This window comes from Hyperolius riggenbachi, chromosome 2, assembly GCF_040937935.1.
Source record: "Hyperolius riggenbachi isolate aHypRig1 chromosome 2, aHypRig1.pri, whole genome shotgun sequence".
Classification (NCBI taxonomy): domain Eukaryota; kingdom Metazoa; phylum Chordata; class Amphibia; order Anura; family Hyperoliidae; genus Hyperolius; species Hyperolius riggenbachi.
Genome location: NC_090647.1, coordinates 112,112,180 through 112,137,674, shown reverse-complemented (window position 1 = coordinate 112,137,674; position 25,495 = coordinate 112,112,180). Strand labels below are relative to the sequence as shown.

General features: G+C 47.2%; 1 protein-coding gene across 1 annotated transcript in view; it reads left to right on the top strand.

The window, feature by feature from the left end:
- Positions 1-15,145: 15,145 nt before the first annotated feature.
- Positions 15,146-25,495, top strand: part of TNS2 (tensin 2) — a 250,519-nt gene continuing 240,169 nt past the window's right edge. The window contains exon 1 of the mRNA XM_068267236.1: positions 15,146-15,239. Within this exon, the coding sequence (XP_068123337.1) occupies positions 15,165-15,239 (75 nt within the window). The 5' untranslated portion in view covers positions 15,146-15,164. The remainder of the gene's footprint in view (positions 15,240-25,495) is intronic.

Here is a 25,495-nt window from a genome sequence, read left to right as displayed (position 1 = left end):
CAATTCTTTATTTTTATTTGGTAAACAAGTAATAAGGATGCTAGCCAGGCAATCGAAATGCTAAAATCACTATTACTTTTCTTGTTGATAAATGATCATTCCCCAGTTTTCCTTGACTCTTGTTTGGTACACACAAAATTTGATACACAAAAAAGAAGTTGCAGGGCATGCTGGGTTGTCCTTTTTTGCTTCTCTACTTCCCCTCAGACCTAACGAATGCAGCCTGATTGGCTGCAGCCTCTTTCCCTCCTGTTTTCCCCTCCCACACCTCTGTTCCTCTCTTATTGGCCAATATTTATCATGCTGAGACAATGCACTTTCTATAGTGAAGGGCAGGCAATGCATACAAAATTAGGCAGAGGAGAGTAAGGGAGGAAATGACATCAGGATTGGCTTCAAAATAGGCACAGTTAAAATGGGAAATGCTAAGAAGGATTTTCTCTTTTTTTACCGTAGAAAAATCACTAAATCAAAACGCGGACAGTGCAATACACATGTTATGTAACCAGAGCAAGTATTTATCTACTTACATATGTGTTTTTTCGACAGCTGACAGCTCCTCTTTAAAGGAAACCAGAGATGATCTATAATAAAAGTTTTATACATACCTGGGGCTTCCTCCAGCCCCATGCGCACAGATCGCTGCCATCCTCAGTCTTCTGTATCGCCGGTACCGTGTCCTGTAACTTCAGCCAGTCGCCAGAGAAATACGTAGAGGGCGTACTTCACTTGCACAGACTGACCAAAGTTACGGGACCCGGTACCGGCGATACAGAAGCCGGAGGACGGCGGCGTGAAAGCGATTGGCCACGCATGGGGCTGGAGGAAGGTATCTATAAAACTTTTATTATAGAACATCTCTGGTACACTTTAAAGGACACCTAAAGTGAGAGTATGAAGGATGCTGTTATTATTATTTTTTTAAACAATGCTAATTGCCTCGCCATCCTGCTGATCCTCTGCCTGTAATACTTTTAGCCATAGACACTGAACAAGCATGCAGATCAGATATTTGACTGAAGTTAGACTAGATTGGCTGCATGCTTGTTTCAGTCATGTGATTCAGATACTACTGATGCCAGAAAGATCAGCAGGACTGCCAGGAAACTGGTGGCATTTAAAAGGAAATAAATATGACAAATCACCATATCTCTCTCAATTCAAGTGTCCTTTAATTATATAAAAAGATAACATGGCAGCCACGAGGAGGCAACTGTTGTGCTTTGTACTATACAGCTACCATTCCATATACACTGAGGCTAGAGGCCTAACTACAGATATGGGTCCCATAGCTACAGTGGGTTGCAAAAGTATTCGGCCCCCTTGAAGTTTTCCACATTTTGTCTCATTACTGCCACAAACATGAATCAATTTTATTGGAATTCCACATGAAAGACCAACACAAAGTGGTGTACACATGAGAAGTGGTACGAAAATCATACATGATTCCAAACATTTTTTACAAATAAACAACTGCAAAGTGGGGTGTGCATAATTATTCGTCCCGCTTTGATCTGAGTGCAGTCAGTTGCCTATAGACATTGCCTGATGAGTGCTAATGACTAAATAGAGTGCACCTGTGTGTAATCTAATGTCAGTACAAATACAGCTGCTCTGTGAGGGCCTCAGAGGTTGTCTAAGAGACTATTGGGAGCAACAACACCGTGAAGTCCAAAGAACACATAAGACAGGTCAGGGATCAAGTTATTGAGAAATTTAAAGCTTAGGCTACAAAAAGATTTCCAAAGCCTTGAACATCCCACGGAGCACTGTTCAAGCGATCATTCAGAAATGGAAGGAGTATGGCACAACTTTAAGCCTACCAAGACAAGGCCATCCACCTAAACTCACAGGCCGAACAAGGAGAGCGCTGATCAGAAATGCAGTCAAGAGGCCCATGGTGACTCTGGACGAGCTGCAGAGATCTACAGCTCAGGTGGGAGACTCTGTCCATAGGACAACTATTAGTCATGCACTGTACAAAGTTGGCCTTTATGGAAGAGTGGCAAGAAGAAAGGCATTGTAAACAGAAAGCATAAGAAGTCCCGTTTGCAGTTTGCCACAAGCCATGTGGGGGACACAGCAACCCTGTGGAAGAAGGTGCTCTGGTCAGATGAGACCAAAATGGAACTTTTTGGCCAAAATGCAAAACGCTAAATGTGGCGGAAAACTAACACTGCACATCACTCTGAATACACCATCCCCACTGTCAAATATGGTGGTGGCCGCATCATGCTCGGGGGGTGCATCTCTTCAGCAGGGACAGGGAAGCTGGTCAGAGTTGATGGGAAGATGGATGGAGCCAAATACAGGGCAAACTTGGAAGAAAACCTCTTGGAGACTGCAAAAGTTGAATTGAGACTGGGGCGGAAGTTCGCCTTCCAGCAGGACAATGACCCTAAACATAAAGCCAGGGCAACAATGGAATGGTTTAAAACAAAACATATCTATGTGTTAGAATGGCCCAGTCAAAGTCCAGATCTAAATCCAATCGAGAATTTGTGGCAAGATCTGAAAACTGCTGTTCACAATTGCTGTCCATCTAATCTGACTGAGCTGGAGCTGTTTTGCAAAGAAGAATGGGCAAGGATTTCAGTCTCTAGATGTGCAAAGCTGGTAGAGACATACCCTAAAAGACTGGCAGCTGTAATTGCAGCAAATGGTGGTTCTACAAAGTATTGACTCAGGGGGCCGAATAATTACGCACACCCTACTTTGCAGTTATTGATTTGTAAAAAATGTTTGGAATCATGTATGATTTTCATTCCACTTCTCACGTGTACACCACTTTGTATTGGTCTTTCACGTGAAATTCCAATAAAATTGATGCATGTTTGTAGCAGTAATGTGACAAAATGTGGAAAACGTCAAGGGGGCAGAATACTTTTGCAACCCACTGTAATTGTGTGCTATAAACCAGTAGGAAAAGGAATATATTCCCGCCAGTCTTGCAAGGCTATAAAGTAATAATTGGTATATTCTGAGCAGAGAACAGGGATGCCGAATCAGGAAAAAAGGGAGCAGGAGCCCTTATGGAAGAAAGGGCGCCGCATTAGCACCTATGATAAAAGCCGCGATTGGTGGCAGAAAAGGGAAATTTGGGTGCATGGCGGCTGCCGCTATTAGGCGTCTGCCAGCACAGAAAATTTACAGTTTTTGCCGCAAATACCGGGTTTTACTTTGCCACTAGGATGCTAATTGTAGGCGCCAGGTGGGGTCCAATTAGCAGCAATCACTGAACACATCTGCAGGCTCCCGATAGAATTGAGGGCGCTGGGGGTTTGTGGAAATGAAAATTGCAGTATTGCACAGTGGGCGCTCTGTCAGCATATTAGCTACAATATAGCAGCTTTATGTTGGTAGAAGTTAAGGTACCACAGGGGGGAGTTTAGGGTTAGGCACCAACGTGGGGAGGTATTAGATTTAGACACCATGGGGGGGGTGTTAGGGTTAGGCACCACCAGGGGAGAGTTCTGTGTGACAGTAGGGTTAGGTTTAGCTATAGTAAAATATTAGTAAATATTACAGATATTTTACTATGGAATCCAGAAGTAGAATATCCTTAATTGTTGCAATATTTTTCTAGAGGCAATCCCCTGTGCCCTTTTTTCCAGGTGCCTTTATTTAGTGTATGCAAAAATGTGCCCTGGTGTACTTTTTTTTTTTTTTTTTTTTTTTTTAATAAGGGTTTCTTGGTTACATTAGGCCCACTAAAAAAAAAAAAAAAAAGCTAGTGGTCCCAGTTCTTATAAATTAACTGGGCACCTTATTGCCAGTAGAATGAAAGAGCTTTTTTTTGTGGGGGGGGTGAGGGGGGGGGGGGCATAGGCTCTCTAGGCAAAGGTTAACCTCCAGTGCACATAATGAGATACGGCACTCTTCGTACTGGTGTAGTATGCCGGATGTGCCAATTGTACTGTGCATGAACTATATATGTATTTATTGACCCCACTATTGTCTGTACTATACTTATACAGCGCTATGGAAGATGTTTCTGTTATACAGATGAAAAATAACAAAGCAACCTCCGATCTCACATTCCACCCATATTGTGTATACACTGTACATTGCTTGTGAGAGTATGCTGCCATCTCCACTCAATGGAAGGTGTCATTCCTCAAGTGTGGCCAGGTCTGGATGCCCCATCAAAGATTTATTATGAAACCCCTGATTCCTAGTTATGACAGATACGTGCCATAGTGCCACCTCTATTGTGTCTCATTTGGGACAGAACTGGCAGCCCCAATGTTGAGTGCATTCATGTATACTTCCTAACTTTTTGACATAAGTCAAGACAACCAAAGTTGCACAGAAGAAACCCTTTAAAGCAGACCTCCAGTGTTGTTCTCATATTTACTGGGTCCTCTTCTCCAAAAAAGTTATTACCACCTGCTGTGTCTTCTCCAACAGTACAAAGTTATAATCAATGGCCACGTCTTCTTTTAAAATCACCCCAGGCCTCAGTGTTCATCAACATCTAGTGTGTAGCCCCACAAAATGCCATGATGTACTTGAGACAGACAAAACACAATGTTGTTTTTCAGCGGAGGTCATGCACCCAAAGCAGAACAAATATACATCAGCAAATTTGGGCACACCAAGAACCACCATAGCCCTTAATTTGAATTACGGCTGTAACGGCGCTTAGAAGGTAATTTGGGCGCCAGCGAAAGACGGAGCCCAAATTACTTTAAAAACAGTGTAATTTGTCTGCCAGCAATAGCTGTCTTTCCTTGGTGTCCATGGTGGCCTGGAGGGGGAATAGTAATAAAGGCCACCGGGATTTTAGCAGGAGCAGGGTGAACAGTTTTTCAGCTTCATCTTGTGCCCAAAATTCCCGGTGCCATTTTTTACATGTATGCCATGCACCAGAAGTTGGCAAAGACAGAGTCCAAGGGGTGATTTACAAGAAGACACGGTATGATTTATAACTTTATAGAAGAGGACCCAGTGAATTTGTTATACAGTAGAGTCCTAGTTATCTGAAACTTAACTAACCAGCAATCTCAATTAACCAGCACAAATTGCCAGGAGTAGTCACAGTGGTGAAGGCAACTTCTTTGACTGTTTGTGGGGGAATTATTGCGGAGGGGAACGCAAAGAAGGATACGTGTGGCCAGGGCTGCACAGGCACAGTGGCCCGCTGACTCTGACTCAGCAAAAACTAAACTTAGCCACGGTGGGGGAATAGAGGATCGTTGAGGACCGGCGCAGGACAGGACAGCTGCAGGTGGCTGGGAGAAGCCCCAGGTAAGTGAATCTCATTTTGTTTAGGTACCCTTTAAAGGCTGGGTTCCCCGCCTCCCCCAAGGTTAATATACTTTCTATTTCTGTATTTTAACATTTAATACAGAGTTCATAGTATGTATATAGAGTGGAATATAGTACTGTTTTAGCTAGGCTTATTTAACATGGAGTTTCAATTAACCACAAAGCACACTGTAACGGTCTTGTGTCGTTGCTCAGATGTCTGATTATATGGTGATCTGCAGAATCGCCAATAATACATACGCTATACCTGATTATGGGTGATCTGCAGAATCACCAATAATGCTAGTATAGCAGACAAGGAGCTGAGAGTGTAGTGATTGGTGTAACCGTAACTTTAATGCTTTAAAGGGAAGGTTCAGGGAAACCTGTAAAAAAATAAAAATCCCTATCCACTTACCTGGGGCTTCCTCCAGCCCGTGGCAGGCAGGAGGTGCCCTCGCCGCCGCTCCAGAGGCTTCCGGTCGTCTTCGGTGGCCGACCCGGCCTGGCCAGGCCGGCTGCCAGGCTGGGCTCTTCTGCGCTCCAAGGACGGGCTCTTCTGCGTCCCACGCGGGCGCGCTGACGTCATCGGACATCCTCCGGGCTGTACTGCGCATGCGCAGAACTACTGCGCCTGCGCAGTACAGCCCGGAGGACGTCCGATGACGTCAGCGCGCCTGCGTGGGACGCAGAAGAGCCCGTCCTTGGAGCGCAGAAGAACCCGACCTGGCAGCCGGCCTGGCCAGGTCTGGTCGGCCACCGAAGACGACCGGAAGCCTCTGGAGCGGCGGCGAGGGCACCTCCTGCCTGCCACGGGCTGGAGGAAGCCCCAGGTAAGTGGATAGGGATTTTTATTTTTTTACAGGTTTCCCTGAACCTTTCCTTTAATGAGGCCTCACCAGAGGGGCTGGTGAGGTATAGACAGTACACTAAGCGTGCACTAACGTACAATCTCCAGCAAGCTGGAGAAACAATACTAAAGAGGCTGAATCTCCCGAGGAGCGGGTGATTCAGAATATACTGCAGGAAAATGACCACCCGAGGGGCAGGTGAGTCAGACTGTACTGCAGCCCACGAGATACAGTGATACTAAAATGACAGGTACCTAAAGAGCAGGTAATTAAGGCTGAACTATAGCCTAGCAGAGCGGTTTCACCAGCGGAGCTGGCGTAGTAAACACCTCACCAGTGGCGAGGGCCCACCGGTGAGAAGAATGGTCAGGCAGGCAAGGTTCGGTAACAGAGAGGTAAGTATCAGTACAGAATCGTGAGACAAGAGAGTAAACGGTAATCAGGCAGAGGTTCAGCAACAGGAAGGTACGTATTGGTACAGAATCGTGAGACAAGAGCAGGGGAGGACTGGGACCTTTTGGCCTGGGGGGACAACACAAACTAGAGGCCCGTTTCACGGCATCCCCAGCCCAAAGCCATATCTTTCTTGTGTGCAAATCTTCAAATTGTGATGACTTACAGCCACACACACACACACACACACACACACACACACACACACACACACACTGTACCTGATGCCTAACCCCCTTTCTCCGCACAATCTACCTGTCTGTGTCTGATGCCTAACCTTAAAGGAGTTATCAGGCTTTTTTTTTTATGAAAATAAGTGCTACTTACCCAGGGCTCCTCCAGCTCCAAGCTCCCAGCATGTCCCTTGCCGCAGCTCTGCAGTCAGCTGTTCGCTGCCGCTGCCTCCCAGCCCCCGGCGATGACATCAGGCCGACTGCGCCTGTGCGAGCGGCGCTGTCAATCACCGCCACATGGACCAGAGCGTACTGTGCAGACGCAGAACTACTGCGCCTGCGCAGTACACTCCGGTCCACGTGGCGGTGATTGACAGTGCTGCTCGCACAGGCGCAGTACAGGCCGACATCCAGGTCGGACTGGTGCCATCGCCGGGGACTGGGAGGCAGCGGCAGCGAATGGCTGACTGCAGAGCTGCGGTGAGGGACATGCTGGGAGCGTGGGGCTGGAGGAAGCTCCGGGTAAGTAGCACTTATTTCATTAAAAATGCCTGATAACTCCTTTAAACAACCCCCCCCCCACACACACACAAACCTACCTACCTGGTGATGCCTAACCCCACTCCTGTCCACCCACCATACAAACTACTTGTCTGACACCTACCCCCCCCTCCAACTACCTGTTTGACAGTGCCTAACTGCCTGCCTCCCCCCTCCCCTGCCGCCAATCACACCACAAGAAGAAAAAACGTTCCCCCTCAGGCCAGGGTCAGAATGGAGATGATTGTCACACAAAAAAAAACTCAGAGGGCACTGGCCTGGGCAGAGAATTGAAGTTGACAGCAGTAGCAGGCAGGCAGCAAAGTGTGAGTAACTCAGTAACAAGAAGGGAGAAGAAGTACAGAAACAAAATTTATAAAAACCACCTTCTCCTCTGGCAACCTGGACCTAACCTCCTCTATCCTCCTGTCTCCTCAGTCCTACACCTCCTCCTCCTCCACAGCAGCAAGCAGCTATAGGTGGCATCTCCGACTCCCAGCCCCCAGAGTGTCCGACTCCTCCAGCCAGGACAGCCAGCCAGCCACTCGTAGCCGCCGCTCCAGGCCCCCAGACCCCCCAGCACAGAAAGCTAAAGAGTGAGACAGCTCACTCCGACGACACCTCAGGCACAGCAGCACAGGAGAGGACTGTGCCCGACTCCTCCAACCAGCCACTCATAGCCACAGCTCCAGGCCCCCAGCCCCTCCAGCACAGAAAGCTGAAGAGTGAGACAGCTCACTCCGATGAAACCGCAGGCACAGCAGCACGTTGCGGGCGGCAATGGCTCCAGGCGGGGGGCGGAGTCAAGCAGGGTCAACCCACCGGGCTGGAGAGGACCTAAGCTATTTGTGTCCTTGTGCCGCTCACATCCACTGCAGGCGCAGCCACGCACAAGGGCACACCATGGCCGGCCGCCTCAGCCCCTTCTTTGATTGGATACTTCAACTTGCCGGGAAATATCGCGCGAGGTTGCGATCCCCACTGCGAACCTGTCACCTGTGGTATGTCTGCGGCCGCTGCGTATAGCAGCGGCCGGCCCTAATTACTTAAGATTCGGGCGGCCCGGGGGGCGATTGCCCCCCGTCCCCCTGGGCCAGTCCTCCCCTGGACAAGAGAGTAAACGGTAATCAGGCGGAGGTTCAGCAACAGGTAGGCAGCTAGGTGCTGTTCGCCGCAGCTGCCTCGTTTCTCACACACACTTACCCGGCATTAGCCAATCCCTGTTGGTGCCAAATAACCAAGACTCTATTGTATACAATGGATGTCCGCATTAATGCAAATGTCTTTGACAGTAATACAAGTTTCAGCAGCAAGGAATCTCAGTGCACTACCAAATACATATCTCACAATTGTGTGTCTGGATAGAGATCAAGTGTAACCAAAGGAAGCTTTAGAAGACTTCAGAAAAGACTTCGGAAAAACGGCTACGGAAACGGGGGACAGTAAGACGGTGTGGGAAGTCTCTATAGGATCCAGAGGTTTGCCTCTTCTTATGTATTTACTTTTGACGCCTCAGGTACACTTTAAATTCTTCGAGGTATGGGTGACTATGGGTGTGGCTGGGGCATGTCTAAAAGACGTCCCAGTTTCCCATCTCAAAAAGTTGGCAGGTATGTTACAGATCTGTACAGAAGTCCTGAAAGTCGGACAATTGTACGAAAAAGGAGAGGCAGAGATTTTGTTCCAAAATAGAGGTTTTCCCTTATAGAAAAGGGCAGGGGTGTAACTAGAAATTACTGGGCCCCCCTGCGAAACTTTGGATGGGCACCCTCATGCTAAATCCTAACCCCCACCCCTCTGGCTTTCTGCACAGGTAAACTGAGAACCAATATTATTCGTTTGGCTAGTGCACACTTGAATGTGTTTTCCCCGTGCAGATAAAACCAGACAGCAGTGAAGCACTGAATGCCTTTTCTCTATCAATTGCATTAGCTTCTGTGATGAAACATGCATGTTTTCACACATACAGACCCACATGGTGTGCATAAAACACATCCAGAAAACCGTCAGACGAGTGTGCTCCCAGCCTCAGCTTATTACACTCACTCTGTCCGACTCTGATGGAGCAGAACTGGCTCTGTAGCCTTCTCTAGCATCACTACAGTACACAGCACTTGGGGACGGAGCAGTGCTTTTCAGCACTGCTAGATATGGGCGCAGCTGGCGCCTCCATAAACTAGAATAGGAATTACTTCTATTAGGCTCTCAGTAACGTCGGCTCCGTCAGAAGACGCTGGATGCCGCATTATCTCATTCCCCACTATCCATGGCGGCCTGGAGGGGGAATAGTAATTAACAGGGCCCGGACTTGTGCAGAAGCAGGGTCAGCCATATACCGGCTGTATCCTGCGCCCAAGTCTACCAGCGCAAATTTCCTTGGGGAGGGGTAGAGAGGTTGGGGGCTGTACACAAGACCATGCTGCACATTGAATAGGGACTGCCTACAACACTTTGTATGATTCCTTATTTGTGAATGAGCAGATGCAGTCATTAAAATAATTGTGTGGAGAACAGAAAGTTTTTTTCTCTAGCCCGTAGCTGTCAGTCTCTCAGGACGGGGCCACCAGTGGCTTCTGGGCCCCCCTGAGGCTGCATTCCTTACAGGGTCTATCGATATGCCCCTCAGGGGCAAACCCAGGATTTTCAATGGGGGGATTTCTAAAAGGTCTCACTCAGCCACACACCATATAATAATATGGTAGGACATCATGCTGGGTACACATAATGCAATTTCCCATCCCACTGACAGGATCTGACAATTATTTCCTAAATGTGACAATGGGATCAATCAGGAGCAGTTTTTAATGCAGATAATGATGATGACAGCAGACATTGCTAATGAAGGGTAAAGTGAAGCATTCACACAGCAGGGCACAGGGCTGTGCTCATACCTGACTCTGTTAAGTTCCCCAGAGCTGCTCCATGCTCTGTACACATGTAGCTGCTGCTACAGCCAACTGTAGCAAGGAAAGAAAGGGGGCGATGCTGCGAACTGCAGGATGCCTGCAGATATTCTGGTGTCACAACTAGAGAGGTCGCGAACCTTCGATTTTCGGTTTGCGAACCCCGTTTGCGAACTTTCAGTTCGTGCGAACTTTCAGTTCGTGCGAACTTTTGCGAACCGCAATAGACTTCAATGGGGAGGCGAACTTAAAAATTTTGAAAAATTTCTGCTGACTAGAAAAATGATAGAAAAGATGTTTCAAGGGGTCTAATACCTGGAGGAAGACATGGTTGAGTGAAATACGCATCAAAAGTCCCAGAAAAAAATCTGGATTTAATACAAAGCAGTGTTTTAAGGTCAGAAATCTCATTGAATGTTTAATTGCAGACCTACACTACTTTATAACATCAGGAAGTGTAATGCCTCTCTCCGGAGGGAGGAGGGTCTTGTCTTCCAGGGAATTGTAGTATTTCAAAAGCCAGCTTACATACCTTGGCCGGGAATTGAACCCAGGTCTGAGTGTGTGGTAGGTAGCTCTCTTCACCACTATACCATCACCAACACTACATGCTGAAGCCAGCCTAGCATGTACCATTATGATATATCCAAGAGAAAAATGAGCTTGCTTAACCATCTTAGCGGTATGGACGAGCTCAGCTCGTCCATCACCGCCGATGGCTGCCGCTCAGGCCCTGCTGGGCCGATTTTGCTGAAATAAAGAGCAGCACACGCAGCCGGCACTTTGCCAGCCGCGTGTGCTGCCCGATCGCCGCCGCTCTGCGGCGATCCGCCGCGAGCAGCGGCGAAAGAGGGTCCCCCCAGCCGCCTGAGCCCTGCGCAGCCGGAACAAATAGTTCCGGCCAGCGCTAAGGGCTGGATCGGAGGCGTCTGACGTCAGGACGTCGGCTGACGTCCATGACGTCACTCCGCTCGTCGCCATGGCGACAGGAGAAGCCAAACACGGAAGGCTGCTCATTGCGGCCTTCCGTGTTACTTCTGGCTGCCGGAGGCGATCGGAAGAACGCCTCCGGAGCGCCATCTAGTGGGCTTTCATGCAGCCAACTGAAAGTTGGCTGCATGAAATAGTTTTTTTTTTATTTAAAAAAAACCCTCCCGCAGCCGCCCTGGCGATCTTAATAGAACGCCAGGGTGGTTAAGGATTTGTAGTATGTCAAAAGCCAACTCACATACATTGGCCAGGAATAGAACCCAGGTCTACCACTCTGTAGGCTGCTATCCTAACCATTACACCACCAACACAACACACTACAATGCTACATGCTGAAGCCAGCCTAGCATGTACCATTGTGATATATCCAAGAGAAAAATGAGCTTGCTAATAACTGTAGGCAGACGAGTGAGTAAAACGGCAGAAGAATCTTGCCTTTTATAAGGGGGTGGGGCTCCAGGAGTGAGTGCAGTCTGATTGGTGACAATGTGCCTGCTGACTGTGATGTAGAGGGTCAAAGTTGTGCTCAATGGAGCATTATGGGGGCGAATCGAACTTCCGCAAAAGTTCGCCTCCGCCGGCGAACGCGAACCACCTAAAGTTCGCCTGGAACAGTTCGTGGGCGAACCGTTCGGACCATCTCTAGTCTCAACTTGTGCCTGTCCCCAGACACTGCACCAGTCCTGGTTTTAGGGGGCATTCTGGGCAGCTGTAATCCCCCCTGCGTTTGCCTATGCCCCTGGAAGAGGGGCAATAGAAGGCTAATCTATAGATTTACACATATCTGTTCATCAGGCCTGAAAGAGGGAAAAATCAGGAAGAGAATAAAGGACTGCCCTATACAGTTCCACGGATTGACTGAACACACTGGCGTACCTACCGGGGATGCGACCCCCTCAGCCACAGGGGGGCCCGGGGCTGCTCTAGGGCCCGCTCACTGTACGCGGGGGGAGCGCTGCTCTGGACCCCCCAGCAAGGTGCTCAACTGGCCACGCTGCGCCAGTTCATTCCCCGCTGCCCCGCTCCAGCAGCCGCGTACGTTAAAAAGGGGCGCTGGGAAAAAAGGGCGCCGGGTTTTTAAAGGGATACTGTAGGGGGGTCGGGGGAAAATGAGCTGAACTTACCCGGAGCTTCTAATGGTCCCCCGCAGACATCCTGTGTTGGCGCAGCCACTCCCCGATGCTCTGGCCCCGCCTCCGGTTCACTTCTGGAATTTCTGACTTTAAAGTCAGAAAACCACTGCGCCTGCGTTGCCGTGTCCTCGATCCCGCTGATGGCACCAGGAGCATACTGCGCAGACACAGACCATACTGGGCTTCTGCTATACACTCCTGGTGCCATCGGCGGGAGCGAGGACACGGCAACGCAGGCGGAGTGGTTTTCTGACTTTAAAGTCAGAAATTCCAGAAGTGAACCGGAGGCGGGGCCGGAGCATCGGGGAGTGGCTGCGCCAACACAGGATGTCTGCGGGGGACCATTAGAAGCCCCGGGTAAGTTCAGCTTATTTTCCCCCGACCCCCCTACAGTATCCCTTTAACGATAAGCATGGATAACGTTTAAAAAAATATTGTACTGTTTTTCGTTTAAAATTAATGTTTTATAAAGGTATAAATCATTAAATAATGTGCATTAAATCGGCAATTGTAAAAACGTTAATCTTTCGTTTAAATAGTGAAACGTATAATAACGTTTAAAAAAAAAAATTACTAAGTAACCCTCCCTGTACCTACCCCTAACCCCTAGACCCCCCTGTTGATGCCTAAACCTAAGACCCCCCCTGTTGGTGCCTAAGTAACCCTCCCTGTACCTACCCCTAACCCCTAGACCCCCCTGTTAGTGCCTAAACCTAAGACCCCCCTGTTGGTGCCTAAACCTAAGACCCCCCTGTTAGTGCCTAAACCTAAGACCCCCCTGTTGGTGCCTAAACCTAAGACCCCCCTGTTGGTGCCTAAACCTAAGACCCCCTGTTGGTGCCTAAACCTAAGACCCCCCTGTTGGTGCCTAAACCTAAGACCCCCCTGTTGGTGCCTAAACCTAAGACCCCCCTGTTGGTGCCTAAACCTAAGACCCCCCTTTTGGTGCCTAAACCTAAGACCCCCTGTTGGTGCCTAAACCTAAGACCCCCCTGTTGGTGCCTAAACCTAAGACCCCCCTGTTGGTTGTTTCGTTTAAAAATAATGTTAAAAAAAATGTACTGTTTTTCGTTTAAAAGTAATGTTTAAAAAAAATATTGTACTGTTTTTCGTTTAAAAATAAACTTTAAAAATGTATAAATCATTAAATAATTTGTAATCATGAGAAACAGTAATAAAACATTAAGTCTCCGGGCGCCGCTTTTAAAACGTTATTTTTCTCCGGCGCCCTTTTTTCCTATCGGGCGCCCATTAAACGATATTTATTATAGGAGTGAATGGCGGCGCCCGATTTGTCCACTAGCCTCAGGCGCCCGAATTTACTGTTTCCCCAGCAGCCTGCATAGTCTCCGGCAGGCAGAGCAGGGCTACGGCAAGATGGCCGCCGAAGAAGCCCTGCACTGGAGACTATTTGTGTCTCTAGTACAGGGCTTCGGCAGCCATCTTGCCGTAGCCCTGCACTCTGCCTGTCAGCGCGGGAGATGTGCTGCAGGAGGACTCGGGGAGCTGCGAGCCAGATGCCGGGAGAGGAGAAGACTTCTGTCAGGTAAGTGAATTGGTTTTTTTTCACAGGTGCATTTTTTTTCTAGTGTCTGCTGCCTACATTGTGATTTTCAGGTGTCTGCTGCCCACATTACGATTTTCAGGTGTAGACTGCTGCCCACATTACGATTTTCAGGTTCCTGCTGCCCACATTGCGATTTTCAGGTGTCTGCTGCCCACATTACGATTTTCAGGTGTCTGCTGCCCACATTACGATTTTCAGGTGTCTGCTGCCCACATTACGATTTTCAGGTGTCTGCTGCCCACATTACGATTTTCAGGTGTCTGCTGCCCACATTACGATTTTCAGGTGTCTGCTGCCCACATTACGATTTTCAGGTGTCTGCTGCCCACATTACGATTTTCAGGTGTCTGTTGCCCACATTACGATTTTCAGGTGTCTGCTGCCCACATTACGATTTTCAGGTGTCTGCTGCCCACATTACGATTTTCAGGTGTTTGCTGCCCACATTACGATTTTCAGGTGTCTGCTGCCCACATTACGATTTTCAGGTGTCTGCTGCCCACATTACGATTTTCAGGTGTCTGCTGCTCACATTATGATTTTCTGGTGAACACTGCCCACGTTACGATTGTCTGGTGAATGCTGTCCACGTTACAATTTTCTGGTGAACTCTGCCCACATTACAATTGTCTGGTGAATGCTGTCCACGTTACAATTTTCTGGTGACTGCTGCTCACGTTACGATTTTCTGGTGACTGGTGCCCACATTACGATTTTCTGGTGAACTCTGCCCACATTACGATTTTCTGGTGAACTCTGCCCACATTATGATTTTCTAAAGGCCCACATTACGATTTTCTGGTGAACTCTGCCCACATTACGATTTTCTGACCCACATTACGATTGTCTGGTAAAATGCTGCCCACTTTACAATTAATTTACAGTGAAACGCTGCCCCATTATGATTATTTGGCACCTATGGGGGGGGGGGCATCCAAATATTCGCAGGGGGGCCCAGTGATTTCTAGTTACGCCCCTGACTGAACATATGAAAAGTTGTTCCTCCTGGATCAGGATGCAGGAGGTAATTGCTGTCTTCCACTTCTTCTTCTGGTACAGAGTAGGGGAATGTCAGTACTGTGCAGCAGCCTGTACAAGGCATGGGACACACACCTCTATTTCATTGACAATTATTGGGCTAAGCTGCAGCTGTATGTGTGGTGTATGGCGGAGGGCGCGCTGTAACTCCCCTCTCCCGCCCCCAGGCGGAGCTCTCCCTGCGCTCCAGCCAGCAGCACAAGCACTGCCGCCTGTGTTGTGTTGCTCGGCGTGGAGTGTCCCGTGTGTCGTGTTATGTGTCCTGTATGGGCTGTTCAGGGAGCTGTGCGGGGGGAGGACAGGAGAGCGGACGTGCCAAGGGGACAATGCATCTGACTGAGGTACCCAGCATGTGATCTGTATACCTGTCTGCAGGCAGGAACATCTGCTAGCGAGCAGCGTGCAGGGTGAATGCGCAGCTGGGGCAGAAGTGCCAAAGTCCCAGAATCCAATAGAATCCTTCTTTTAACCCATTCAGTGCTTTCAATTGTCATTCTAGCAGGTCGTTTATAAAAGTTTTCAGGTGTGACGTATGCACTGTGAATAATCTGATAGCTGACTTTATATCGCTCAAGCTTCAGGGTTGTCCTATAGAGATCTGTTCATCATCACCATCATCATTATTGCATGTTTGGGTGTTTATACCCCTCTAATAAGAGTAGTATCTTCACAAATTCTACCAACACATATTTATTAGGTTTATTTCATTGTTGTGTATAAATGTAATAATAAAATTACTTATTTTTGTTTAGCAGTATTCTGTCAATTTTTACCTCAAAACTTCCTATAAGGGATAGCCTGTGGATGAATTCCATTACACTGTGAGTCTGGCATAGGTACCTCCTGAGGTATGAGTAGACCAGTCCTGGATACCAGGTTATAGAGCTGTGTTTCTCAATGTTATTTGGATATGTTTCTCTTATTCAAGCCTGTATTGACCAGTAGTTGTTGGTATGGGTAATTGTGTGTAAATGATTTCCAAGCATTCCTAAAATACTCGCTTGCTATTTATATATGCTTTATTTTTATATGCTTTTTCATTTGGTAAACATTGCATTGTGTTGTGATTAAAGTCCCTTTAAAGGCAAATATTCAAATGTTACGAAGCATGAACGCAGACCAAGGAAGTTATTATGATTGGTCCAATTTCAAGCTGCATATACTTTACATGGAATTTGAATGCAAGGGAAAATGATCTGCTTCTCATTGAGCAATCTGTATTTGGGAGCCTTTTTGGAGCTAGCATGGTTGAGGTGAGCCAGTGTGAAAGTCCATAGGGAACAGTTCTAGTGTTGTCCGGATCATGAACGATTCGGATCTTTGATCCAAATCTATTTTGTGAGTCGAATCATCCGAATCATCAAAATGAGTGATTCGGATTGCAAAAGGGGCGGGGCCAGGAGTGACACGCCCCCTCTCAGCGGGCAGCGGGGTCCTGGAAGCAGAGCAGAGAGGGATCGCTCTGTTGGAGGGGACTCAGGGGAGCCAGCCTTGCACAGGGACAGGTAGAGGGGACATGGGTGCCACTGCCAGATATGTGTAGAGCACACATACTGGCTATAACGTGCTGCTCATTACAGGCTGTCTGTTCCGTAGTTGTGCACAGTGAACACATTGGAAACTTTTGGCTCAGCACAGCTCAGTAACTTTGCAGGCACTGTGATTGCTGTGCAATATGATCCTCCTGCACTCGCTCTAAACAGCTGCATTTATCTTCTGGGAATACTTTGAGGAATGCTTTCTTTCACTGTGCGACATTTGCATTCAAGGTATACAGATGAGCATATAGGTGAAATATATGTAAAGCATAATGATTGCAGCATGTGGGTATTGTGTGCAAACAAACATTTCTGCTCTCTGCTCGTCCCTCCTCCCTTCTCTGTCCACTCCCTGCCCTCTGTCCATCTACTCCCCCTCTCTGTGTGTCCACCCCGCCTCTCCTGCCCTACTAGTCATTTCACCCCCCCCCCCGAATGCTTCACTTGTAAAATGATCCAAGATTCGGATCAAAGATCCGGATCTTTTCAATGATCCGATTCGAATCATCCGGATCATTGAAAAGATCCGAACTTCCCATCTCTAAACAGTTCTCCAATCACCACACCCTCTACAACTTGAAGCATTGTAATAAACCGAATAGTGTGGGCTTGTTACTACTACAACCTAACTGAAACCTGGCAGTTTGTGAGGGCGCTGTCCACCCAATCACATTACTGGAATGTCCCTCTGACTTTCACACTGGCTTACCTCAACCATACTATTCAACCATACTTTATTTGTATCTTACACCACTAACTGGAGGGAGGGGAGGCCATTGGCTTATTGATTTGCCTGGACAGTGGCGTAACAGACTCAGGTGCTAAGCAGTACCCTGTAGAGTGCGCACCAGATGTAGAGAACCTCACCTATAGAGCATGAATGGTCTACATGCCTGTTCCCCAGTGTGTACTGATGGTGGCTGCATCGGCTGCGTATGTTTTTCACAGTTAATAAATTATAATATATTTTAAGAAATAATTACGGCAAAGTCCCCTGTATCCGGCACAGGTGGGAATGCCTGATGCTGGATATGTGTGCTTGCCGATTGCTTGAGCTGAAAAAGCACAATCCTCTCCGCTCGTACAGCAGAAAATACCGAGCCTCCAAGTGCCATCTTCTACCCTTCCTGTAGCTCCTAGTGGCTTTCTGTGTACAGCTCCCGGCATGTCACCTGACCTGCATTGGTACAAGGTGACACACCAGGAGGAGCTGTGAATGGTCGCTGGAAAGCTGCAGGAAGGGTAGAAACCGCACCTGGAGGCTCAGTATGTATTTTCTGCCCTGCAAATCCCCCAAAGCACTGTCTCTGTTATCCCCTCAGGCATGCCGGTAAGTTGAGACTTCCGGTTGCCTGAGTTCCGAATTACAGGGACTTTACTGTGTATGAAAACGCAACTTGAGAAGTATTTTTACTTCATGAAAAACATTTGGTAATACTTCAGAAGCTTGAGTACACAATAGGGGTGTATTGGCAGTACATGCATATGTGTGAAGGGGTACTTGAAATACAGTTGCTCATACCAGGTGGTACTTATCACTGAGGGGCACACACTGCAGTAATGCTGAGACAGAGCTGTGAGCTCACATGGACAGTGTTACCCCCTCCCCTCTATATCTGATTATGTGATCAGTGATCATTGTGCTCCCTGTCTGCCTCCCATTAGTTGAGGCTAATCGTGCAGATGTGGTATCTCTGACTTTGGATGCACGGACGGATTCACATGACAGTGAATGGGCAGAGCTGACCCATATCAATCCAGCTTGTTTTGTTTGTCGCCAGCATCTGTGAGGTAAATGAGTCTCAGCATTTGTTTTTTTTTTTCTAGTTTGACGTACTAGTTTGTTATATAACGTATTAACATGTTAAAGTGGACCTGAACTTTTGCAAAGGACAAAAGGAAAACATAGGGAAATGTATGTATTTAGAGAGTTTAGCCTGTCTAATTTGTCTAATTCCTCCTCTTCTGTAATTTGATCTCTCAGCTGTGTCAGCTGGGTGCCTTGGTAGAGCAGCTAATTTGTAAACACAGGATGTTAAAGAAAACCAGAGATCAGAACTGATACTTACCTGTGGGTTCCTCCAGCCCCATAAACACGTGCATCCCTCGCTGTCCTCCCATGGTCTGCTGTTAAGCCACAATCAGCCCCGGTGACTGACTCAGCCGCATCAGTCCGGGTCTACTGCGCATGCACGGGAGGTCTGTGTATGTGTAGAAGACCCAGACTGGACCCGACTGAGCCAGTTACCAGGGCTGATCGCGGCTGAACAGCAGACCACAGGAGGACGGCAAGAGACTTGTGCGTGTTTATATGGGGCTGGGTAAGTATCAATTCTCTGTAGTTTCTGTTCTCTGATATTCTTTAGCTGTGTTCTCCTCAGGCTCATTTAGCCGTGTGCTCTACCCGGCTAGTTTTGGTGAGCACCATTGGCTCATCTTCCCCTCCTGCTGTAAGCAGAGTTGTGCAGAGAAGCGCTGCTCCTGCATTGTCTCATCTCTCCTCACCCGGCTTCTTTTTCATGCCACCCGGCTATAAAACAATTCTGGGGACAACACTGTTCAGGCCTCTCTTCCACGGACAGCTGAACTGTGTGCTCAGCAAGCAGTTACCAGGTAGCAGCAAGCAGGTTGTAAGAGTTTGAGAGGCATTTCACTGCTTATCAACTGTACGTGGAAAAGAGGTCTTAATTATGTCTGCTTCCATGAAAGCAGGAAGTAGACACTGCAGATTTATTGCAGGATTTGTATCAGCTGTAACAAAATCATGTTTTTCTTTAAGGGTAGGAACACACTAGGCAGAATCGCATATGCATTTTCTATGGCACATAGTGGAAAACGCATATGGGATTCTGCCTAGTGTGTTCCTACCCTTAAGGTCATTATGCTGTTGCTTATCTTTTAGAGCAGAGAGGAAGTTCTGAGTTTAGGTCTGCTTTAAGTGGAAGTGTTTGGTGTGTTTATGGAAGTTCTGCAAATATAGAGAAGTCAGTGCCCAGATTGTGATATAATAAGCTGACCGAAAGATTACTTCCATGTTTATTGATGAGTGTATTTATAGCATAAGTAGACTTCTCATGCAGATCACCTCCTGATTACTAGCATCTGTGATGTGTTATTGGTTGGGTGTCCCTGCAGAGATGTGAGGACCCCTGACTGGCAGCTGTTGCCAGCAGGCTGTACTTGTGGCGTTTGCTGCTCTCAGGGCCGGTTCACACAGGTGGCTGCTGGTGGCTCGTTCTGGTGATGTCACTTTTCTGCTACCAAGAAGAAAAGCGTTTGGCATGGTTTCCCATCGGTTCATCGTTGTGTTGCATTTAGAACCCCTAGGGGGGCACACAACGGAAAATGCAGCTGACACTAGATACTTCATGCAGCGTCTCAGAAAATTTGATCAACCGTGGCACTTGCGCAGTTGATGCCAAGCAACCGTAAATGCTTCATCTCCATGCGGAATGCCATTCCTGCCAGTACCAATGCCGTGGAGTAGTGCGCTACACTATTACTGCAACCCCCATTACCTGGGCAATGTGTATTACCACACAGTGGCATAGGAATAGGGGTTGCAGAGGTCTCGACCTCACAGGGGCCCCATAGGGCCCTCCCTTAACTGCAGTATTGGCTCTTTGTTGGTCCTGTGCTTACCAGAGCTATGTGAATCATGGTCAAGGTCTCTATCACAAGGGAGGCTGAACCACGTACTTGTTGGGCTGCTTAGCCTCACATTTGACAACCACTGAATATATTCTGGCTGCAAATGGGGCTGGTTAGTGATATGCAAGAAATTTTGTGTTTAAACTTTATCTTCTGGCTGTACAGACAGAAACCTCTTATGTCTGATAAGCAGTAAAGGGGAGAAAGCAAAAAAGAATGATTTGTATGCTTCAGTCGCAATGCTGAAGTGATGCATTATGGGTGTTTGTATTTCACTCAAGGGGAAGTGATCACTTGCACTCACCTTCTGTTTTAATGAGGCAAAACTGTACTCTAAGTAGTAAAACAGACTTCTAAAGCGTACAGCCTGTATTACATTGCAATCCATGATGTAACTCACCTGTAGATAGGACTTATGGGAAGTGTGGCAGACAGCAAGGCTGCTGATGCAGTGGGGAGAGCAGGATGCTACTGGCCCTGATTGGCCGCTCCCAGGAAGGGGCTACTATTTTCTTGGCCTAACATTAGGATAACTGAACCTCTGAACCATTCTCCAAATGCTATATAAAAACTGTTAAAATACTCACAGCCTGGGCACTTATGACAGGGACCCTCTACGAATGTCAGGCGTATTGTGTATATGCTGTACACTTTAAAATGTTATGCAAATTGTAAAACAGATGCTCAATCTCCAGTCCTGACCGGTTTCTGCATTCTGCTGTCATTGAGTGATTCCCTGATGGTTAAAAGGGTTCCTGACTGTCATCTTTGGTGGTGGTCACCGTGTATGTGCTGTATGTCTATTAAGCACTGGGTGACTACAGATTGCTAATATTGGCAATAGCTTGGGATCTAGTGCTGAGGATGTATTTGATGAATCAATAGGATACTTTCACATTGCTCTGTTTGAACGTATCCTGAATGGAGCCCAACTTTGGGGCAGCTGCAATTTAATTCAGATTGACAGATGCGTTGCGTTGACCGGAACGGATGGTCACGGATGAAAACCGTTTGATAGATCAGTTTTTACTTGGTTCAGATTTTGATCCATACAGTGGGAACCAACCCTATGAAATATGAATATTCTGAGCTGGCTGCTCTGAAGTCATTGGGATCAGCTCATAATCAGGGACATGTAGGGATAGACGCAGTCATAAGCAGATGTCACCAGATGACTCATCTCATTGCTGCAGACATAAGGCCATCATTGACTGTTCTGGCTGAGTCTGGTGACATTCATTAGGCCCGGATGAATGGTAAATCAATCAATTTTAAGATTCTATTTCATGTTTCTCTTCTGCCTGTAGCCTCTGTTTCCTAAGCACATGTGAGATCATTGAACACACACTGTAATGGTGCCCATATTACATTGTGCAGATAAATGAACGTATCTTTTTATTTCATTATAAATGATTAAGGGCCCATTGCCACTGTCTCACATGCAATTTGAATAGAATCGCGGGCATGCGGTTTTAGGCCTGGAACCCACTACAAAGTGCTATCGCATATCGCAAACGCTAGCGTTTTTAATGAGCGGTTTGTAAGCATAGGCCAGCAACAAGATTTGTTGCTAACTCTGAGTTAAACAGAGAGGAGAGGAATTCCCTGTTTAAAACGCCCGCCAGGGGCGTTCCTACAGGGTTTCCTGAGCTGCCATTGGGCAGCTCTCTCCACTGGCCACGCCTCCTGCCACTCCCCCGACACCCTACATGCTGTGAGACAACACAGTCTCTCAGTGCAGCGCTGTGACCCAGAGGTCACGCAAGTGAAAGTGGGCCATTGCAGCCCACGGGAGCGACGTTTTTTGCGGCTACCTGATCCCCCTCAGCCCTGCGGATCAGGTAGCCTACTTTTTTATTTTTTTTATTTTATTTTAAACCCACCTCGGGCTCTCTTTAAGACAGCAAATTTATACTCCGGGTTGCTTTTTAGTAAGAGGGCTTTTCGGTCTCTTTGAGGCCCCATTCACACTAGAGCATTTTGCCGTGATTTCGTCGAAACGCTCAAACGCTTGCGCTTTTTAAAAGCGCTAGCGTAATGAAACCCTATGGGCCCGTTCTTGGGCGATTTGCGCTAATCGCCGCAAATCGCACCAAAACGGGCAGAAACGTGAAACGCAAACACGTAGCCTGCACCTTTTTCAGGCGATTTCCAGGTGATCACGTTTCAGTGCTATAGAAGCGCTAAACGCGATCGCACCAAAAATCGCCGCAGTGTTCAGTCATTTTTCCACGTGAAATTGCGGAAAAATCCCTCCTGCAAAACACCGTCAAAAATCGCCGGCGTTTTGTAAGTGTGAATGGGGCCTCAGCCCCTTACACTTTCCTAGTGGTTCTGGGTCACCGTGTGCAATTTATTCCAATTCCTCACAAAAAAAAAAAAAAGGTATTTGCTAGCATTTTTTTTAAATAAATATCCTGTGCATGTTTACACACAGAACTTTTGATGTTCTCATTGTTTTGTCTCTGTGTGCGTCGTTATCTATACATCTGAAAATACTGATATAAATATGACATTATGGTCCACTCCATATAGTGACACAGAGAAGCCTTTTAATAAATCAGTGTGTGGCTGATTATGAATGGCAGGAATGTGTCTCGGGAAGCCCTGTCCTGGTGGGTGTATGGCGGGAGCTATGCTGAGTATTCGCCCAGCTGAGATAGAACTGAAAGGGTCTGTTAGTGCCGCAGCCACTGCTATGTCCTGTGTATTCTCGTGGAGACGCTGCGGTCAGTGACGCCATCGCAGAAGCCCTTCAGGAAGAGCGAGGTGCAGTGGCAGCCCCTCGATATACACACATTTCCATCATCCTACATAAAACATAACACTGTGTAAGCTTCCTGGCTCTACTCTATAAACATTCGCTGAAGACGAAGATTCTCGGCAAATACCATCAGTGACTTTTCTCGGGGATTTTCTGATGATTAGTGGTTAGAATACAGGTTCATTCCATCTATGGACATTTCCTTAGATTTACATTGCTTTAGTAACCTCTTAGTCCTTTATCTATGACCGGCTTGCCATTGTCACATTGTCCTGTGCAAATATATCCGTAATGGCGGTTGTACGCATAACGACAAAGATCTTCAATCAGTTGGACAATGAATTGTGCAGGGCAATGCCCACTGTGCCGACAATCGTTCCATAATGTTACCAGTCAGTCAAGGTGCCCGTAAACAATGCAATATTGATTGTACCAGCAAACCAAATCTATGTAGAGGAAGAGTAAATGTGGTTATACACTTAAGGTGGCCATACATATCTCGACTGGGCGACCAATCGACCATCCAATTCGATATCGATTATCAAATCCGATGAAAATCTGTGCCGCCAAGTGCATGCCCTATCGACGATGCGATGTGTCACATGTATCTATCGAACATGCTGCAAGGCCGTTGTGGTTGATCAGGTGGGCGTCGGTGACTGTGAGCGATATCAGGACGTGCAACAAACGTCACGAAACCCCTGGCACTGTTCCCCCAGTGTATGAATATACATGTACGTGTGCATTTATACATTGCCTGTTCTGTGCCGCAGTGCCCATCTATCTTCTGCATCTGCCATTCTTCCAATAGCGATGTATATGCTGCTAATGAAAGCGTGGCGGATTCGGAAGATGGATGGGGACCGCAACGCCGGACAGGTAATATATAAATGCACACATGGGGGTACATTTAGTGTAAACCTGAAACCACGGATAAAAGCAGTTTTAAACATACCTGGGGCTTCCTGTAGCCCCCTTCATGCTCATTCGTCCATCGCCGTCCTCCTCTGCCTTGTTCCTCCGCAATCTGGCTCAGCATCTATGCTAAGTGCTTACTGCGCATGCCCAGGTGCAACTGGCTGCGGGAGCGCGTTGGGTGAGCGGCCGCACTGCGCCTGCGCTGACTGGCCAAATTACCCGGCCGGATTGTGGAGGATCCAGGCAGCGGCGAGCGATGGATCAGCATGAAGGGGGCTAGAGGAAGCCCCAGGTATATATAAAACATTTTTTATCCTTTGTCTCAGGTACAATTTAAACACTAGGAGGGCAGTGGCAGATGTGGCAGACTGCCAATTCCCGAGCAATTTCATGCTGAAATTGATCAGTGTGTATGGGCAGCCAACAGATCCATCTCTAATCAGATTCGATCAGAGAGAGATCTGTCTCTTGGTCAAATCTGCCCATCATCGCCTGATGTATGGACACCTTTATTGTTGACCATCAGATTGATCACCGGATCATCACTGATGATTTTATTTGGATTTCATCCAGGTAATTAAAGCACCTGTGCGGGTGGGCGAGTGGGGGTTAATCTTACCCATCAGACATCTTCTTTGATCCGTCCCATGGCACCTCCCACGCTGCGTTCCAAGCGCATCACGTGACTACAAACACTTCCTCCTTCAACCCGGACGGAGGAAGTGTTTGTAATCACGTGACCACGACTTGGAACGCATCATGAGAGGCGCCGAGGGACGGATCAAAGAAGACGTCTGATGGGTAAGATTAACCCCCCCCCTCGCCCACCCGCACAGGTGCTTTACTTATCTGGATGAAAACCGAATAAACCTTCTTTTTTTTTTTTTTTTTTTTTTTTTTTTTGAGCATCACTGGAAATCATTAACCACTTTACCCCCACGCGTACGAATTTTTTTCCATCCTTTCACCCCCAGGGACAGAGAAATCCGTACTTTCCGCGCTCCCGCCGCTGCCCGCGCTCCCGCTTGCTCTAGCGCGCACTCCCGCTCGTAAACATGCCGCCGGCCGCTCGCCCGGAGATCAATGAACGGGAAAATGCATTCCCGTTCGTTGATCTAAGCCCCGCAATGATCCGCTGCTTCTCCGCTAAGCAGCGCGATCATTGTGAAAAAAAACCAAAAAACTTTCTCAGCCTCCTAGGACTTCCTGCAAGCATCCGGAAGGACGCTTGCAGGTTGCATTAAACAAAAAGTTACTGTTACCATCTTGTGGCCAAATAGTAAAACTACACCTTAAAGCATTTTTTACATACAAATAAATTAGTTTTACACAAAAAATTAACTCCTTACCTCCCACACTCCCCAATTTTTTTATTTTTTTTTTAATTAAAAAAAAAAATTTCAATAAAAAAAATACATAAATAGTTACCTTAGGGACTGAACTTTTTAAATATTTATGTCAAGAGGGTATAACACTGTTACTTTATAAACTATGGGCTTTTATTAGGGATGGACGCAAAACTGAAAAAATGCACCTTTATTTCTAATTAAAATATTAGCGCCAAACATTGTGATAGGGACATAATTTAAACGGTTTTATAACCAGGACAAATACATTTCATGGGTTTTAAATACAGTAGCATGTATTATTTGAAAACTATAAAGGCCGAAAACTGAAAAATAATAATAATAAAAAAAAATTCCCACATTTTTTCCTATTTTCCCAT